Source organism: Saccopteryx bilineata, chromosome 7 (genome assembly GCF_036850765.1).
Source record: "Saccopteryx bilineata isolate mSacBil1 chromosome 7, mSacBil1_pri_phased_curated, whole genome shotgun sequence".
Lineage (NCBI taxonomy): Eukaryota > Metazoa > Chordata > Mammalia > Chiroptera > Emballonuridae > Saccopteryx > Saccopteryx bilineata.
The window spans coordinates 69843162-69864102 of NC_089496.1; the positions used below are offsets into that span (position 1 = coordinate 69843162).

Below are 20941 nucleotides of genomic sequence, written 5' to 3' on the forward strand. Positions count from 1 at the left end.
AGGGAGGTATGGTGAACTTTACTTTAATAAATTTGACAACTTAAGAGGAAATTAAAAATATCCCTTGAAAAACATTGTTTTCTGAAATGGATACAAAAAGAAAGTGGAAGTTCTATTTTTGTTAATTGAATTTGTAGTTAAAACTGTATACAAATTAGACTTCAGACCCAGATGTCTCAACTGATGGATTCTACCAAACGTTTAAGGGGGAAAAATATACTGCTCACAAAAATTAGGGGATATTTATAAAGCGGGGATATAAAATATCCCCTAATTTTTGTGAGCAGTATGGTAGCACCACCAAAAGAGCAAAAAGGCAAGCCACAGACTGGGAGAAAATACGTCTTCACAGCACATCGATCTGACAGAGGACTTGTGTTCAGAGTACACAAATAAAGAACTGTAATATATACATATATTACATATTATGTAAGATATACTAAAATAATAATGTCACACCAATTAAAAAAGAGGGCAAGAAATTGAAAAGAAACTTGACCCAAGTAAACACTGAACTGCCAATAGCTCTACGTAAAGGTGCTCAGCATCAGGGAAATGTGGATTGAAACCACAGTGAGGTGCCGCCCCGCACCCACCGGAGTGGCCAACAGGGCAGCTGAGGACGTGGAGCCACTAGAACCCTCACGCATCGCTCGTGGGAAGGTAAACTGACACGACCTTTATGCAAAAGTATTTCTAATCAACTTTCATAGGCCTATTTTAGGGCCCAGTAATACCACTTGTGTCTACACAGGGTGGGCAGAAGTAATATTCTTCTTATGGAAAGTAACACATTAATGAATAATAAATACAAGAGTCGATTCTGTGTTTCATGTACTCACAACTATAAACCTACTCTTCCCCTACCCTGTATGTTAACAAGAGGGGTGGTCTCTCAGGCTATCTAATCGTCATCATCTTGATGGAGTGTATGATCTCAAATATAGGTTCCAAACTTCAAGGTAAGCACCATATTTCTAATAATGGCTAAAAATTATATCCAGATTTTTGATTCACCTATTTCAACATCTTTGCTTTGAAAACTCCTCCCCTTTCTTTTTAAGCTCAGTGTCGGAAAGAATAAAAATCACCATGGTGACAACTGCCCCCCCCCTTCAGATCACATTCAAATTAATGTTGAGCTTTTCCTGACGCTGCTGTGTCTTGCCTGTAAATAGGTGTCTTAGAGTCACTCCAAGGTCAAGGGAATTTCTTTATCACTTAAGGTCACCTTTAAGGACACAAAAGAGCAATTTGGAGTTCATGACCTGAAATTGATAAATTGATAATAACTAATTCTATTATATTTGAGTCAGGCGAGTTATTTACAAGGGGCCCTTACATTTAAAAAGTTGTAGGTGAAAGCCCTGGCTGGTAGGCTCAGTGAATAGAGCGTCAGCCTGGCATACACACATCCCAGGATTCGATCCCTGGTCAGGGTACACATGAGAAGTGACCATATGCTTTCCTCCTCCTCCCTCTCTCCTTGCACTCTCTCTTCCCTTCCCACAGCCAGTGGCTCAAGTGGTTCAAGTGTCAGCCCTGGGCACTGAGGATGGCTTAGCCGATTTAAGCATCAGCCCCAGACGGGGATTGCCAGGTGGATCCCAGTTGGGACACATGCAGGAGTCTGTCCCTCTGTCTCCCCAACTCTCACATAAAAAATAAAATAAAATAAAATAAAAAAATTATAGGTGATATTATGACAAAGAGCCTCGGATAATAAAAATGTATGTATAATACTTTTTTTTTTCTTAGAATGTCTGACCAAAACATTCACTGAGCAAGTATCACTTTAGAAAGTTGTCATGCATAATACAGGAGTGAGTAAAAGTAGGTTCACAGTTGTGACTACATGAAACACAGAGTTGATAAAGCTATTATAATAATCCTAACTTTTATGTCTTCTTCCATACAAAAAAATATGTAAACCTACTTCTGCCCACCCTGTATGTATATACCCAAGGGAAAGGAGTTGCCTATGTCCAGAGGGAAAAAAACCTCTACTTAGAGGTTCATTGCAGTTATTCACAATAGCCAAGAGGTAAAAACTATCCAATATCCCTCAATAAAAAGTGTAGGTAAATAAAACTGTGATATTTACTCAGCAATAAAAGGGAATGAATAATTGATCATGGGCAAGATGGATAATCTTCTTAAGAATATTATATAGAATAAGAGAAGCCAGACATAAAAGAATGTATATTGTAAGATTTTATTCGTGAGAAGTTCAAGATCAGACAGACTAACTTACGGGTCTAGAAGTCAGCAGTTACCTTTGGTGGGGGTGAGGCAGCCACAGACTTGGAAAGGGACACAAGGGAAATTTCTGACCGACAGAAATGTTCCCTAACTTTTTATAGATAGTGGTTGCATATAGAAAATATACACATATGTAAAAACTCATTAGGATTTGTGCACTTTATTGTACATAAATTATTCCTCAAAAAATATAACTCCACATATATCTTCTTCTTTTGCAAACATGAGCAAATATGGCAACAGAGGGCCCACATTTGGCTTCAATTAGCTAGGGCAGTGGTTCTCAAACTTTTTGAAGTCGGGGCACATTTAAAATTCTACAAATAATTGTAGGCGCACTATATGCAAATTTCTGAGAAATATGTTATAATAATTAAGTCAAATATTAAAGAAAAAAATACAAAGTCCAAGCATGCTTTTATGGTAATTAAATGAAATACATACAACAAAATTAAATTTATTCTGACATTAAAAACCATTTTTATGTTACATTTTTTGAGTTATGCTTTTTAGAATTCCTAAAAAAGAGGGGTTAAAAAATTAAAAAATGACAGAAAAGTTATCTTTTTATATATATATAGATACATTCTTAGTAAGATTTAGTAAATTCAGCAGGTCCCAGTGCAAATGTGTTTTTTCATTCTAGTGTTTATGAGAAACATGAGCCTGATGTGTCCTAGCAATTTCTTCAATGTTTGGGCATATATTTGAAAGACAGACTCTCATTTCCTCATCAATATATTGAAGAATTCCTCTCTTTTTCCTCTTAATTGGGTTGAGGATAGAAAATCCTAATTCACATAAATAGGATGTTGAAAATTGTAGTAAAATGTTCAAAGCTTTTTTAGATATTGCCACAAATTCTTCTTTTATAGAAATCCAAAGGCATCAAGAGACAATTCCTTATGTTTAATCATCAATCCAAAACCCCTACCATACATATCAACTTAATTTTACGCCAAACAAAGAATAGAAGAAACTTGCCTCCAGTCTTTCTGGGGAACATGGGGGTAGTGTAAACAATCCAGCACCACAGCTTAACAGCCTTTTGCAGCCTAATCAGGCAAGTGAGGTGGGGGGGTTGGGCAGACTGTCAGCTGACAGCCAATTCCCCACACCTCTGTCCCCCAAAAATCTAAACTCAAAAACCCTTTTGGTTTTTTGGTCCCCAAGAGGCACATATTTCTCTAGAATACCATAGGGCACACCTGGAAATCTTCTAGGGCGCACCAGTACGCCCTGGCCCACACTTTGAGAACCATTGAGCTAGGACAACACACATGCCACCTCACCACAGACCCCACCACTCTCTAGTGCAGGGGTCGGGAACCTATGCCTCATAAGCCAGATGTGGCTCTTTTGATGGTTGCATTTGGCTAGCAGACAAATCTTTAATAAAAAATAATAACGTTAAAAGTATAAAACATTCTCATGTATAACAATCCATTCATTTCCTGCCGCTCATGTTCATGGTTGTGAGTGGCTGGAGCCAATCACAGCTGTCCTCCGGGACAACACCAAATTTTTATTGGATAATGCGTAATGTACACGGGTCATTGTATGGCTCTCATGGAATTACATTTTAAAATACGTGGCGTTCATGGATCTCTCAGCCAAAAAGGTTCCCGACCCCTGCTCTAGTGTCATCCCCAACCCACCACACTTACTTCTGCTACCTGCCTGTCTCCCTGCTGCCCCAGATCCAACCACCCTGGCACCTGGGTCAGGCTGGGAGTCCCAAGTGAGGTCGCCACCACAGCCACTGACCCAGACCAGCAGCAAGCAGACTCATCAGATTCTAGTTGTTTTTCTGCCTGCCGTTTGGAAACAGGTCTACTTTCTTCACACTGAGCCAACAATCCAATGTGGCAGGAAGCCTCAAAAGAGAGATCCTGAATAATAAAGACTGCTCAAGCAATTAATTGAAGAAATAAAAGAAATGTGACAGTATTTGCATTCCAAACTGGTGAAGCAGGTCAGACTGATGACATTTTTTAATCATGGAAGCAAATCATGTGCAAACTCTATTTTAACAGAGGCATACACATTCTGTTGTCCCAGTTCGACCTCCATTACAGGGCTCCTCCTCCTTGTCTAGTGCTGCGCTAGGGGACACTCGGAGCATTGGGCCTCCCAGGTAGCTGACAGCGAGGGGCCGGGCAACATGTCCACAAGCCAGGGACACTCAGCCTACTGGCCTGGTAACTCTAGACTACAGACCTGTGATATCCAAGTAATTTATCCATTGGCCTGGCCCAGCCTTGACCGATCACAACTGATACTGGCTGAATCACGAGAGCAGGGTCTTCATACCTCTTAGTTAAAGGACCAGTGAAAGGTCTGGGAAGATCACAAGAGGAAAGGCCAAGGTAACAAAGTAGTAGGAGGACTCTCATGGCAGTGACTATTTGGCAACCAGAATAATTTTTTTCAGTATTTATTAAGCAGCCTTATCATACCAGTATTACTGGGACAGACCTGAGCTTGAGAGCCAACCGTGAGCACCTCTACCCAATTCATTTAGTGGCATCACAGTGGTGGCCTGCAGTCAGCCACAGTGGGAGTATTTACACCATGGAAATTGGCAAGTGCTACAAAACAGCATTCCCTGCCCACCACCTCTGGTATTGACTAAATACCAGCTACAACCCCACACCCAGGACAGTCTCTGGACTCAAAAACACTGGTGCCAGGCCATCTTCACACTCATTTAATACTCACAAAAATCTACAAGGTGTGTCCTATTTGCATCTCCGTTATGCAGACGAGGAAGTGAGGCACTGAGAGGTCAAGTGACTTGTCCAAGGCCACACAGCTATTAAGAGCTGAGTTCAAACCTGGCCATCAGGAGCCAGAGGCCAATGAAATGCTTCACACCTATATGCCACTGCCCTTCTCCCCTTGCCCTTCAGAATCTTCGGGGGCCTCTGGGCTTCCTGTCAGTCATGAAAGCAGAGCCCAAACAACTAGCTACAGAAAACCTGACTTCCTGGGCCTGAGAGACAGGGGAGGCCCAGGGCTTCAGGCGGACACTCCATTGCTCAGGCAGGTTTCTCAAGAAGAACAGGAGATATTTGTATCTCATCTTAAGAAAGATTTCCCTCCTACCACCCCACCCCAGAAATGTGCCTAATGATGCCTTCTAAAACTCAAGGTTGTGTTTTCATTACAAAACCAGGTGGACCGTCCATATGCAGCATTATATGGGCTTCCACATCCCTGCTTGGGCTGCAGCCGCCCTGCCTTGCCCTGCCTTCCTCTCTCAGGTACTGGGGGCAGAAACCCCTGGAGGCCCCCTTGGAAAATCCTGGCCTGGCATCAGACACAAGGAGCACGCCCAACCCTGGCCCCAGCCCTGCTCAGGAGCCTGAGAAGGCCTCCGGGAGGTCCTGGCTAGCAGTGCCAAGACCAGATGGTCAGGGAGCTTACTACAATTTCATTTCCACATAATCCATAAACTTGGATGCGCAGACGTTCCTTCATATGCATTATCTTGTAAGCCCAGGGAAAGCCTTGCAGAGCACAGAGCCCGGCTCTCCCAACCCCCACAAGCCCCGATGTGCTGGGTAAGCCCTGCTCCGCTGAGCTGGGGTTATGAAGGCCCAGGAGCCCTGCCAGGGGACCAACAAGAGGTTGTCACCAGCATTGTGCTGGCCCCTCAGAGCCTAATATTTATGAGCAGGGAGGGAGGTCTCTAAGATTCCAGAGGCTTCCAGAAAGATCTCACACTAGGATGAGACAGATTCCATATGGCAAAAACCAGGGGCTGGGCGTCAGGACCCCCAGGGTCTCCCACCATTGCCTCCGGTTCTGTGTGAGACCTGAGACAAGAGGTTGTCCCTCTCTGGGCCTCCCCCCAACCCCCGGATGTAGAAGAAGTGCGAGCACAGGTGATTCGAGGAGCTCGCCTGCTTCACCTGCTGCCATGTGCAAGTCTGGCCAGCCCTACCTCCCTGTCACATGTCAGGGCCACCATAAAGGAGGTGTCCGCCCTCTTGACTGTTTCCAGTACCGAGGGAGGTCTTTCCTGGCTCATTAAAACCCAGATTGAAGTCCCAGCTCTGCCACTTACTAGGTGTGTGACCAGGACCGTGTCACCTCACTCCTCTAGCTCCTGGCTCCCTTCATGTGTCAATGAGGGACATTTCCACCACCCTGCTTTCCTCGGGCATATGATAAAGATCATGTAAATCTAGGACACTGGACCACAGGGAGACTCTAGTTTATCAGGCTGCTCAAAGTAAAAATATATTCAATTGAATCAAAAATGTGTGAAAATGCTTGGATGTTGGTGTTCCTTTTCTCCTGGCTCTGTCTTCCCTTTCAAATTGTACCTGTCCCGAGTTCCCACACCCTCTTCACGACTCTGCTTAATCCTATGAGCATTCTAATGCGTTACCGACTCAGGTTGTGACTTCTGCCTTTGATGCACCAGCATGCAGGGAGGCTCTGAGGAAGGGGGAACCTGGGATTTCTGACTCCTCAGTCGGCACAGCTTTGGCAGGCAGTGTTCAGGCGTGAATGCACTTGTGTGTGATGCCTCCCTGTGGACACCACGTGAACTGCCTGGGACCCACCCTGATTACCAACCCGCCGCAGCCGCCAGGAGCATTGTGAATTCAACTTCCTTAAGTTGCCAGTGAGGAAACTGAGACCCACAGAGGGACATATTACGTGTTCAGATCAAACAGTTCTTTAGACATTTTGTAAACAGAAATAAGTGACAGGTGACAGCCCCTCAAATTCTATGATATAAGCACAAATGCTAACACAAAGAGCAGCAGAGCAGCACACCCACGTCAAGGTCAGAATGAGGAATGCAGATTTGGGGGCCAGTGCTCAGACCACAGGTGCACCCAAGTCACTAGGGGAGGAGAGACACCCCCATGCTTTCCCATTTGTCTCAGGCATCGAGAGTCCCCTTGCCTCCACAACCGCACTGGGCCTACTGGGGCTCCATGATGCTTTTCCACGACTCAGGGTGAGGCTCGCTCACTATCCACTCTCCCTCTGGGCTCTGTCTGAGGGGACCTGGCCCTCCATGAGGCTGGGCTCACTGCTATCATTTGTGCCACATCTAGAGAGGGCCAAAGATACCCCTGAACCACCTAGTTCAAGAAATACAAGCTGTCCCAGAAAAATCCCGGAACAGGAAGGGGGCCACTATAATCATCCATTCAATGACCTGCTCTGTACCAGGATATGACCCAACAAAGACCCAAGCACAGCTGGTGGACAGTCTGTTGGTCTGGGATGAGAATGCCATCAGGCGTGGGTGTTAGCTGAGCAGCAGTCAGGGTCCAGTTAGGGAAAAGTCGTCCGTGCCACATAGTTCAAATGAGGCCATTTGTTTATTTATTTGGGGGGGGGGCGGTTAACAGACAGACAGGAAGGGAGAGAGGGACAGACAAGAAGGGAGAGAGATAAGAAGCATCAACTCAGTTGCAGAACCTTAGTTGTTCACTGATTGCTTTCTTTTTTTTTTAATATTTTATTTATTGATTTTTAGAGAGAGAGGAGTGTGTGTGTGTGAGAGAGAGAGAGAGAGAGAGAGAAGGGGGAGGAGCAGGAAGCATCAACTCCCATATGTGCCTTGACCAGGCAAGCCCAAGGTTTCGAACCAGCAACCTCAGTGTTCCAGGTCGACGCTTTATCCCACTGCAGCACTTGATTGCTTTCTTATATGTGCCTTGACTGGGGGGCTGCAGCCAAGCCAGTGACCCCTTGCTCAACTCAGAGACCTTTGGGGTCAAGCCAGCGATCATGGGGTCATGTCTATGATCCCATGCTCAGGCCAGCGACCCCATGCTCAAGGTAGTGAGCCCACGCTCAAGCCGGCGACCTCGGGATTTCATGTGTCCTCAGTGTCTCAGGCCAACACTCTATCCACTGCATCACCGCCTCGTCAGGCAGAAGAGGCCATTTAAATACAGGCAAGTAGTTAGAAAAAGTGTTGAAAAGACTGGAAAACAATAATGAGAGATGGTGAAGCAACCCTGAGAGTGGCAACAGTAGAAGCCACCACCGCCCCTGGGACTAGGGGGACAGAGGAAGGAGGTGGCGCTGGCAGGAACCCTGACCAGCCGGCAGGAACTGGAATCCTCAAGAAGCCTGCGAGTGGGCAACAGGCCCGTGGAGGGGACGCTGGAGTGCCACCGAAGCAGAGAATGAGAAGGGATGCCCAGCTTCTCCCTCCGTCCTCCCATCTCTCACCAGTGCCTCTGCCTGGCCAACCCCCGCTGTAATCGGTGGCAAGAAAGCTTGGAAAATGCAATCATCAGGGCTCAGGAGCCCCCTTGACACCCACACACATGCACACGTGCGCACGCGCACACACAAACACACACACACACACACACACACACACGGCAGAGCTCAGCGGGGGAAGGGTAGAGAGTAGGTCTGAGAGCAACAGGCAAACAACCTGAACCATGTGTAATACAAATGCTCTGGAATGCGCCAGTGAAAGGTGTGTGTGTGTAGAATTTACATGTGTGTGTTTCAGTGTGGTGGTCCAAGGGTACATATGAATCAGGTGGTGCATGCTTCAAGGGTTTACGTGTGATGTGAACATTCAAGGGTGTGTGTGTGTGATGAGAATATCTGAAGCTCTTGCTATGTGCGCTGTGAATATTCAAGGAGGTGTGTGTGTGACGTGAATGCTAAGAGCCGTGTGTGACGTGAATATTCAGTTGTGTGGCATGATGTTCAAGGATGTGGGGAGGGTGGCTGTGTGAGAAGTGGTGACGGGAAAAGGGAAGCATGCAGAAATGTTCTCTATGAATGTGATAGAAGTGTGGCTGTGTGTCTTCATTGGAGACAGATACACACACAAAATTTTCATTCTCGCATATGCCCCCAAAATGGCTAAGAAGATGCTGCTCAGAGAGGGCTGTATATCAGGCGACTACAATATTTTTTTTTTTTTTTTTTTTTTGCATTTTTCTGAAGCTGGAAACAGGGAGAGACAGTCAGACAGACTCCCGCATGCGCCCGACCAGGATCCACCCGGCACGCCCACCAGGGGGCGACGCTCTGCCCACCAGGGGGCGATGCTCTGCCCATCCTGGGCGTCGCCATGTTGCGACCCTCCTGGGTGTCGCCATGTTGCGACCAGAGCCACTCTAGCGCCTGGGGCAGAGGCCACAGAGCCATCCCCAGCGCCCGGGCCATCTTTGCTCCAATGGAGCCTTGGCTGCCGGAGGGGAAGAGAGAGACAGAGAGGAAGGCGCGGCGGAGGGGTGGAGAAGCAAATGGGCGCTTCTCCTATGTGCCCTGGCCGGGAATCAAACCCGGGTCCTCCGCACGCTAGGCTGACGCTCTACCGCTGAGCCAACCGGCCAGGGCTGCAATATTTTTTTAGTAAACATACTTTTTCATCCATACGAGTGTCATTTGCTTCAAAGTAGTCACCTTAAAAAGTTAAATGCGCCTGACCTGTAGTAGCCAGTGAATAGAGTGTCGACCTGGAATGCTGAGGTTGCTGGTTCAAAATCCGGGACTTGCCTGGTCAAAGCACATACAACAAGCATTCAATCAATGAACAACTAAAAGCGAAGCAACTATGAGTTGATACTTCTTACTCCTTGTCTTTCTCCTTTCTCTGTCAAATCAATAAATAAAATCTTGCCTGGCCTGTGGTGGTGCAGTGGATTTATCATCGACCTGGAAGGCTGGGGTCACAGGTTTGAAGCCCTGGGCCTGCCCGGTCAAGGCACATACAACAAGCCAGCAATGAACTAAAGTGAAGCAACTATGAGTTGATACTTTTCATTCCTCATTCCCCATCCCTTCTTCTCTTTCTGTAAAATTAATAAATAAAATCTTTTAAAAATTATTTTTAAAAAAGTTACACTCATATTTTATTGAGGCAACCCATGGCTGAATGAGGTTTGTGAACCTGTTTTCAGTTAGTGGACCATACATAAAACCTACAGTTTCTACTATAATCATCATATATTCTTATTGCGTAAGGCCAGAATTACCCAACTTAATCTCTTACTCTCTGGCTTGACTTAAGGACTTTTCTAACACTCAAATCTCTCCTCTTTAAAAAAAAAAAGTGACAATTTGTCCCCTTTAAGGCCAAGCCTCCTTTGGGTGTGTGGGTTAAAACATTAGCTTTAGTGCTTGATAATTAGCTTCTGCGGGGGGGGGGGGGCAGCTAGAGAAACAACTGGGATCCAAGTGCATGCCACAGAATCACATCACATGCACAGAGGACCCGTATGCATTCAAACTATTGCACTGGGAATTCTACAGGTGGGACTGATATCCTGTAAGTGGGTATCTGCACCCATGCAGACACGCTTGCTTCTCCCAGGGGCTCCTGCTCGGCAGCGAGCCGGAGACGGGTAAGGCACCCCACCGGGGATCCCGAATGCCTATGTTTGTGTGAGCGTCTCATGGTACTGAGTTCACAGGCCTTGAATTCCCTTCATACACTCCCAAGCTTCCCTAATTTGGACCTTTCCTGGGGGAACACAGACCTGCAGTCAATTGTCCCTCGGTAAGAGGTATGGGGATCCTAGTGTTTTACACAGCATAGCCCCTAAACCCAAGCCGGTGAGTTAGTCTTGTGCTCAACCAAATACACCAAGATTGGTTCCATCACGGAGGAAACTGACCACGTTAGAGTCCCCAACAGGCCGGCGCCACTCACCCAAGTGATGTCTTTCTAAGAGACAGCTGGATGGCAACTTTGAACATGACTGTGACTTATGCATGGGCTTTAGAACCCCCGGGCAAGATGTGGCTCCCCTACAACAAGAGATCATGGAACTCAATGTCTTGCCTTCAGACACAACAACTCTTAACCTGTCTCGGACAATTAAGAACTTAAAATGCTGTAAAATTCCCACAGGCACCAGGCTTGAGCCCCACAGAACCTCTTTCAGGCCTCACCTTCCTCCTCCCGCTCACTCCTCCTCCTCTCCGGGCGTCAGCTTAGCCCTGACCAGCCCGCCCGGACCCCCTGACCGGGCTGGGTGCACAGCACGTGTTCCTAGGGCACACTGCCCCTTTGCTGGTTGGTCGGTCTGTTTCCTGTCCCCACCTACAGAGGGCGTTGGCCAGGAGTATTTGGATAACCATCTGCCCCCCCCCCCCATGCTTAGCAGTCAAACCACCTCCTCCACAGATTTTTTGTTGGATGGTAACTGGGATGTTTCAGAAACTCACTTTTATGTTAAATAATCCTAAATGTCAAGGAATTTTTTCCATAATTTCCCAAATTTTTTTTTTTTTTTTAACTTTCACAATAATGGAAAATATTTAATAAACTTAGAATGGTGGGCTTATTAAACTCCAGTATTATTTACAGCCATAATTCATCAACCACAAACACAATAATGTGTTTGCATGGCATGCTACAACAGAAGCTTTATTCAGTTCATTCAGAAACCAATGGCAAAATAAATTTCAGTTGCAAATTCACAGATACAAGCCTCAAAGTATAAAGTTGTATGTAACAAAAAAATACAGATAATATTTATAACAATAACTTACAGGTACAAACTAATGATAAACTACAATTTCACAAAGAATTGTAAACATTTTGCACACTTGTCAGTCCTTTCTTTTAGGCAAAGTGCTCTTTTGGTGACAAATAAATTAACAGATACACACTAGAGTGAACTATTTCCAGACAATACAGAAAAAGTTTTGATTTGTTTTTTTCTTGTAAACATAAGTTTTACAAAAAATGAAAAAATCAATAAAAGTGTCTTGCAGGCCAACAATAGATACAAACCTGGGCAGCAAAGTGATATTGGAAATGCTTTGGGTGTTAAATAAAAATTTAACATTAATCTGTTTAAAGGTTATTTTATACATAATAAGTGACAAGTTTATGTATTTTATACATAATAAATGACATACTGCATTTCAAGCTACTGGCTCTGATTGAAACGAGACTTAACTTACATCCCTTGTGTAAGTAACACACACACCAGAAGACCAGGACTCGCACCATTCCTATCTCCAAGTTCAATAACTTCATTCTCTTCTGTCTCGTCATTATCTACTCCAAACCCTCTGCACAGTCTTCCAAATGGCTCCAGTTCAGGACTTTCCAGGAGCCCATGAACCCGCAGTAGACTGCCCTTAATGACAGGTGTGCAAAGTCTGCGACTCAAAGGTGAGCGCCCTGCCCTGGCCAGTTGGTTGCTTAGAGCCTCTTTCTAAAAAGCAGAGGTTGCCAGTTCGATCCCCCGTCAGGGCACACAGAGGAACAGAGTGATGTTCCTATCTTTCTCTCTCTCTCTCTCTCTCTCTCTCTCTCTCTCTCTCTCTCCCCTTCTCTCTCTAAAATCAATATATACAAAGGTGAACATCCCAGAAGTGGGAGGCTTTAGAATCTCATAGCTGAATTCAAATCCTGGTTGCACCACACATGAGCGACGAGACCTTCAGAGCCCTCCACCTCTCCAAGCTTGTCTGCTGCTCTACACACGGGAAGAGCGCAAGTCACCACACACACTGCCCTAAGAGCCAAGTGAGGCAGAGTCAGCAAGCATGCCCTACCTGTCCTGGCTGGCTGCATGTCGGCTTCAGGCTGCCCCTCAACCCCACGGGACAGGGTGCCGGGGGCTCTGCAGTCTGGGCAGAAACCTGTCTGAGGCAGTGGCCTGAGTAAGGCCAGGTGCAGGGAGGTTGCCCGGGACAAAGTGGTTATCAGGCAGATTCTGCCACCTTGTGGTGCTCGTGCACATGAGCCAGCCCACCAGCCCTGAACCCCTCCACCTCCACCTCCACCTCCACCGGGCCTTAGTCTGGGTGTGCCCTCTCTTCTCAGCCCTGTCCACCCAAGGCTTCCTGACCTGGAGGTGTCCTCCCAAACCCCCTTCTCAGGTGTCCTCAACTTTATCTCCCCTAACAGCACTAGGGCTATTTTTCTCACACTGGGCCATGGGCCAAAGGAGAACTTTGTACTGGGAATTCTACAGGTGGAGGTGGAGGTGGAGGGGTTCAGGGCTGGTGGGCTGGCTCATGTGCACGAGCACCACAAGGTGGCAGAATCTGCCCGATAACCACTTTGTCCCGAGCAACCTCCCTGCACCTGGCCTTACTCAGGCCACTGTCTCAGACAGGTTTCTGCCCAGTCCTCCTCCAGCCACTCAGCAGCTACCTGGGGCCTGGGCACCTGGGTTTTCGGTCATCAGTGGTGTTCCTGTATGGCCAAACCCTCTCAGCAAAGCCTGGTGCTGGCTCTTCGGCTGTCCCCATTTGAGGATGGCCTGGGACAGAGCAGCTGCCGTGTGTGTGTGTGTGTGTGTGTGTGTGTGTGTGTGTACACATATGTACACACCTAGTCCTGGTGTGTGTGTGTGTGTGTGTGTGTGTGTGTGTGTGTGTACACACACATATGTACACACCTAGTCCTGGCTCTAAGCTAATAATGCCCTCCCTGGCTGTCCCCTTCCCTGACTCAGAGGAGACCTCCCAGTGCCAGCCCCTCAGCTGCAGCAGTGAGCCGGCTCTGGCCCCACCCAAGCCTTCACGGGGCACCAGCTCCAGACCCCTCTCCGGGAAGCATGGAGCAGAGCAGCTGCCCCCTTCACTGCCTGCGGTCTAAAGAACCAACATCCCGAGGCAAGTGGGAGGGGACAGAGAGCCGGAGCGACTGGCTCTAATCCAGGCTTCTAGGAAATGAAGCAGAGAAGGAAGGGCGGGGCTGAGGCTGCCTGAGGACTTCAGGCAAACAGGCTCTACCTTGCTGTGTGTGCCTGCAGCTCAGAGCTCTTAATAGCTCAGTCACCAACCTTGCAGCAGTGTTCCTGTTCCCCCTGCTGGGGTAATAGAATGGGTCAGCAAGTCCGTTCCCTTTTTAGTGCCCCAGCAGACCATGCCCAACGCTGGCTCCGGATCTCCTGGCCCAGGCTGGGACGGAGCTAACATGCCCAACCAGTTGGATGTCATTATGGGACTGACCTGCCACCCACCCATTTTTGAGATGGGCTGATGGAACGAATCACTAATGTCCAAATTACTCGAGTCCCTTATCAAGGTCACAAACTCTTTAGTCGCCACAAAATATAAAACCTGGAAAAGGAAAAGAATGGGAAATGGAAAAGCTAAAGATGACACAGCTGAATTCAGGGGAATTTAGGAGTCTACAGATGCTGGAAGGAGGAAAACATTTACTGAGTGTTTTATAACAAGCCATGCACTGTGCTAAGTACTTTGTTGGGCAGATAAAATGTATTATGCTCACTTTGTTAAAGATAACACGAGGAAGCCGTTGCCCAGGTGATATTAATGTGTGTTGGGGTGGGCTAAAGGCAGGCAGAATCCTTTAGCCTGGGGCTTGGTTTTGGGATTAAGCCTTTCCTACCCTTTTTGATGTAGGGCGGTACAATCCTATCATGCCTCAGAGGGTGACTCTGTATTAGAGACTTCCCTGTTTTGTATATTGGATTAAGGGTTTGGATTTCTACACTATAAAATGGGGACGGAATGAGAGTTTGGCCTCTTGGTTCCTGAGATCATCATTAGAAGAGAGAGCAGAGGAGAGCAGAGAAAGGCCATGTGGAGGAGGCCAGGAGAAGCAGCCAAGATGGTGGAGTGCTGAGTGAGATGCCAGTTTGTGTAGAGTTTGTATTTGGGATAAGGAAGGAGATGGGGAACTGAGGAGAATAAGGCTGGTGAGCTAGAAACCTTTGATTCTAGGAAACTCGGATAAGTCAGTGGCTTTGTGAGCACTGAGTGTGACTGGGTTTTGGAGTCCAGTGTGTATTTTTACTTGCCCGCCGGGTGCAAGGTAGGATTAAAGGCTATGACCCACCAGTTTTTGGCTCCATGGTTTCTTTACCGACTGTCCAAATCTAATGCGAACCTGCATGGGCCAGAAGGCTGCTGTGATAGTGGCCCTGGCCGTGCCTCCTGGCTTTACATACTTTCACATAAATTATCACATTATCCGAGAAAGAATATCATCTGTATTGTACAGATGAGAAAGACGAACCTAAGAAAGGTTAAAAACTAGCTTTGTAGCCCTGGCCAGTTGGCTCAGTAGTAGGGCATCCACCCGGTGTATGGATGTCCCGGGTTCAATTCCCGGTCAGGGTACATAGAAGAGGTGACTGTTTCTTCTTCCCTCCCCCTTCTTTCCTTCTCTCCCTCCCCCCCCCCCACCCCCACAGCCATGGCTCAACTGGTCCAAGTACATTGGCCCCAAGTACTGAGGATGGCTCCATGGAGCCTCTGCTCCAGGCACTAAAAATAGCTTGGTTGCAAGCATGACCACAGAGGGGTAGAGCATCAGCTCCAGACTAGCTTTGTACACAGACTACAGCTCAAATTCTGGTCCCACTACTTACTGGTGAGTTACCTAAGCAAGGTAACTAACCTCTTTCAGCCTATTTTCTCATGTGTTCAATAGGGATGATGATGCCATCGCTACTGGTTTAAATGGAAGAAATACATGTTGCAGGTATGGGCCCTAGCACTCAGGGTCATGCCACTGTTGCTGATAGTGTTGGAATCCATAGGAGTCCGAAAGATCAGAATAACAGGCTTTATTGAAAGGAAGAAAGGAACCCTGCCAGGCACTTCTCCTGGGAAAGAAGAGCACTGGTTACAGACTAGGGGCGAGTTATATAGTGTTTGGGAGAGCCTGAGGGGATACTGAGGCAAAAGTCCTGGTATGTCCGGAATGCTCCTCCTTGGGGGGCTTCGAGCATGTGGGTGTTGAACCAAAAGTCCTGGTATGTCCGGAGCCCCTCCTTGGGGTGGGTTGTCAACTTTTTGGAATTCCTTTGTCTCAGGGGCGATAGTCCAGTAAGGGTGAGGTCTGACAGATAAGCGGAACATCAAGAGGGCAGTTTGGAATTCCTGTATCTATCCGATAGCACCAGAGTTGTAACGTGCCAAAGGTCATAAAACAAATTCAAATCCAGGTTTTCTGACTCCCAAATTCAGTACTCACGGGGAGAAAAACTGATTCACTTAAATATTTTTAGTATGGCCACAAGGAAGGCTCTGGCCAAGGACGTGGAAGTTCAGTTAGGTAGAGAAGCTGAACTAAGAAACAACTCGTTATCCTACCAAGTGCTAAGTGGAGCAGCATGTACAAGGTACAGAAATGGCCCAGTACAAGGTATAGAAATGACCCAGCAGGAGGAAACTCTTGAGGATCAAGTTACCAGGAAAACAAGTTTATTTAGAGTGGCAATATTTTCTCCATAGTACCAGCAATAGTGTGAAACAGTAGTGACCGAAAATCATTTGGGAAGGCAATAGCGGGGGTGGGGTACCCTTCTGGAGGAGCCCTCCAGTGCGTGGGGGAGGGGGTCTGTTTTACATGTTACACACACACACAGCCCAGTGGCATTTCTCAGGGTACACAAATACCTCTAACCACATCCCCCAGCCCCTTATCACACTCATTACTCCTTTGTCCTCCTGTTTTGAGAGCTCCCATTCCCTAAAATACAGACGACATCACCTTTTGTTCCCTGCCGTTCTTCTCCTAAAGGGTATATAATACTAGAAACAATTTTCTGGTCACATCTAGCAGTCAGTGAAAGCTGGCGGACACTCTGAATATAGCCTTTTCTACATAATGCTGAAAAAAGTACTTATATCCCAAATTCTGCAAAATCACACTCCCAAAAAAATAGGGCTCCTGGGAAAAGGAGATTGGGTCAGACCACCTCAAACCAGTAGAATTTTGTAGCCAGGGCACCAACAAAACAGAATGAGGCCCACTGATGATGCTACAGCAGTTAGGCTCCTGCCGGCACGCGCACTGGTCCTTTGTGGCCTTACATCCTGAGGCTTCCTTCTTCTGGAGCAGGTCCTACCAGAGACTCACTCCATTGAAATCTAACATGTGACCCAGGTGGAGCCTCCTCCATCAATTTTGCAAAATAAAGGTGGGGCGGGGTGGGTATCTTTGCAGGGCCCTCCCAGCCAGTTTCCCAGACAGCCCAATGTCATGGAAAGGCTTGGAGTGATTCTTGAAGCTCCTACACCTGCCCCTGCTCGCAATAATGGAAGGCATGTCTATAAATTTTCACCTTTTGTCTCATTCAATCCTGTCCCTGATCACTTCAAAATATTATTGCCCTGGGGAAAACCTCACAGGAGGGAACCTAATTTCAGGTTACCCTGACACCATTTCTCTGTTTACTAGTTGTATACAAGCTATTTCTTTTTAAAGAAAAACTTTGTAACAAAACAGACCATTTTATGAATAAATGGTCATTCAGGTTCTGATACCAATTCCTACTTGTGGGTTTCCCCACACACACACTGAGCAATTTTCAGATACCAGGTAACGTCCTGCAACTCAACTCAATTCTGACACTCTACCCAGAGACAGCATCAGATCCCACATGTTAAGGTCTCAGTCCCACAGGACAGCCCCCCATTTCAGGTGCCAATCACATGTCCGGGGTATTACCTGTGCTCCCAACCCACTGGCTATAAATTGGGATTCCCATGACCTCCCTCTCCTTGGGTTTGACTAACTTGCTAAAGTAGCTCACAGAACTCAAGAGAAACATTTTACTCATTAGGTCACCAGTTTGTTATAAAAGGACATAACTCAGGACCAGCCAGGTGGGAGATGCACAGGGTCAGGTATGGGGAAAGAGAACACGGCCTCCACACCCTCACGGAGCAAACGCCCTCCCCAAATCTCCATGTGCTCACCAACCCAGCAACTCACCAAACTTTGTACTTTTTGGCTTCTGTGGAGGCTTCCTATCTAAATATCTAGCCCGGCCCTGGCCGGGTGGCTCAGTTGGTTAGAGCATCATCCTGAAGAGCAGAGGTTGCCAGTTCCATTCCCGGTCAGGGCACATACGGAACAGATCAATGTTCTTGTCTTTCACTCTCCTTCTCTCTCTCCCTACCTTCCTCTCTATAAAATCAATAAAAATTTTAAATAAATAAATAAGTACCTAGCCCCTTTCTCCTCTCTGGAGGTCAGAGGGCAGGTATAAAAGTTCCAACCCCCTGGCCCTGGCCGATTGGCTCAGTGGTAGAGCATCGGCCTGGCGTGCAGGAGTCCCGGGTTCGATTCCCGGCCAGGGCACACAGGAGAGTGCTTCTCCACCCCTCCCTCTCTCCTTCCTCTCTGTCTCTCTCTTCCCCTCCCGCAGCCAAGGCTCCAATGGAGCAAAGTTGGCCCCGGGCACTGAGGATGGCTCTGTGGCCTCTGCCTCAGGCGCTAGAATGGCTCTGGTCCCAACAGAAGGACGCCCCAGATGAGCAGAGCATCGCCCCCTGGTGGGCATGCCGGGTGGATCCCCTGGTCAGGCGCATGCAGGAGTCTGTCTGACTGCCTCTCCGTTTCTGGCTTTGAAAAAATCCTAAATAAATAAATAAATAAATAAATAAATAAATAAATAAATAAAAGTTCCAATCCTCTAATCACATGGATGGCTCAAGTCACCTTGTTAACATAAAACACCTTGATCGTTCTCAACATTTAGGAAATTTCAAGCGTTCACACACTGTGTCAATGAATGGGAACGAAGACCAAATATATTTCTTATTGTCAAGACCAAATATATTTCTCATTGTCAATCAAGGTATCAAGGCATCAATCATGAAGAGAGTCAGCACCTCACGCGGGTGATTCCTTCCCTCACAGGTCAGAGGTCCCTGCAGTGAATCTACGGTCTAGTTCATACACAATTCACTCCAAACCCCAGGCAGAGAAATGCGCTCCTGCTCCTACAGCTGCCCTGACCTTTGCCTACTGTGTCGGTTCACACAAAAAGTGCCACTACCGCACACCAAATTGGGGAGCCTGAGCTTGAGACATCTAGCCTCAGTAAGGGGGAAAGTGTGCAGGCGGCAGGCACAGGGGAAGGACGGAAGGTCAATACAGGGCACCTCAGCTTTGAGCACAGAAGGGCACTTCCCTGATCCTGCCTGAGAACGAGGCTGTACCTGACGCAGATGTGGAAATCCCACCTCACAAGCCTGCATCGCACAGGCCAGTCTGTTTAACCCAGACGTCCCAGAGGAAACCGAAGTCTGATGACATCCGGGCCACAGCCTTGCTACCAGAAGCACTATTCTGGGTAGACAGAGGCATGTCTGAAACCCGCCCTCCCTGCCACTCATTTAGCAAGTATTCACCAAGCGCCTTCCACACGCCAGGCACAGGGCCCAGTACTGACCCCAGCAGTGAGGGATCAAAGCCCCAACCCAGGGAATGCCTCTCAGCCGAGCCACAGCCTCCATGACTCCCCATTTGTAAACTGCAAGAAACAAGCTAACAATGCTTATTTCATTTGACTGTTTTATAACACATGATTAAATTCTGTTTAAATAGAAAATGCTTTAAAAAAAAAAAGGACAAATCAATAAAATAAGAGAAATTATCCCCTAGGTTAGACTGATATACTTTCATATATCAAGTACGAAGAGAAGGAATAACAAAAGAGAAAAAAAAACCCTACCCAGAACTATTCTTTTCCACGGCCTAGAAGCTTTCACAGAACGCAAGGCTTTTAGAAGTCTGCTTCACTTCCTTCGGTTCTTTCTTCCTGGGCCCAGGAAGCCAGTGCATTCACCAGCGAGTAATGCAATACTTAATTACCAGCTCGGAGCAAAGGGAGCGGCGCGTGAAGAGCCGGCTCTCTGCACAGGGAGAAGCCAGCTCTCTTCAAAGGACAAATCAGCCATGACCCACACAATGACAAACTCGTTTATTGCTCAGAACTTGGTCTGCTTCTGATGTTCCCTGTAAAGATGGGGTAACCCCAAAACATCCTTGAGGCCCCAACCGCAGGCTCGTCCAAGCACTGTCCACAGGAAGCCCAGCCATCAGAGGTCCAACAGAAACCTCCTAACCTGGGCCAGGTATTTCGGTTTCAAATAGTCACCCAGTTCCTCCTTACTGACCCACACATGCTGGCCCTTCTTCCCAGCCTGGGAAAAGTCTCCAGTGAGCAGCAGTGCTTTGAAGAAGAATACTTTGGCCCCAAGGCTACTTTCTGTCCGTACTGCCTGCGGGAACTTGAACTTGTAGTGGCCACAGGGTGCATTTCCCAGGAACTTGGCTTCCATGTTGTTTTCTGAGAAAGGAGTGAAGACAAAATTGGAAGATGAGGACACACCCACCTGTTTCTTCTGGCTCCCAAAATCTCAGTGAGAGTGACTTCCGGCCAATGTGGAAGCAATCCCTGGGAGTGAGGAGTCATTCCTGAAGAACCAGCTTACTGGGTCCACTCCATGAGCCAAGCTACTGTCTCAGACTGAAGTCAGCAGTGCCACTCACACACCACTACCTGGGGGTCAGACACCGGGCTTCCGGGCTCAGGCCATCACCACCTGTTGGTGAAGGCCAAGTCACCCGGCCACTGTAAAGCAAAATTCACCAGCCTTTTTTTTTTTTTTTTTTTTTTTTTTGCATTTTTCTGAAGCTGGAAACAGGGAGAGACAGTCAGACAGACTCCCGCATGCGCCCGACCGGGATCCACCCAGCACGCCCACCAGGGGGCGACGCTCTGCCCACCAGGGGGCGATGCTCTGCCCATCCTGGGCGTCGCCATGTTGCGACCCTCCTGGGTGTCGCCATGTTGCGACCAGAGCCACTCTAGCGCCTGGGGCAGAGGCCACAGAGCCATCCCCAGCGCCCGGGCCATCTTTGCTCCAATGGAGCCTTGGCTGCGGGAGGGGAAGAGAGAGACAGAGAGGAAGGCGCGGCGGAGGGGTG

The 20941-nt window shown here is 47.5% G+C and overlaps 1 protein-coding gene across 3 annotated transcripts in view; it reads right to left on the bottom strand.

Moving 5' to 3' along the window:
* Nucleotides 1-20941, bottom strand: part of MRPL46 (mitochondrial ribosomal protein L46) — a 181994-nt gene that overhangs the window by 151875 nt on the left and 9178 nt on the right. Inside the window, exon 4 of one of the 3 annotated variants that reach the window (XM_066238136.1) lies at nt 19915-20300. The exons of the other annotated variants lie outside the window; for them this stretch is intronic. Within the exon in view, the coding sequence (XP_066094233.1) occupies nt 20050-20300 (251 nt within the window). The 3' untranslated portion in view covers nt 19915-20049. Of the gene's footprint in view, nt 1-19914; nt 20301-20941 lie in introns of those variants that run through there. 3 annotated transcript variants of the gene reach the window in all.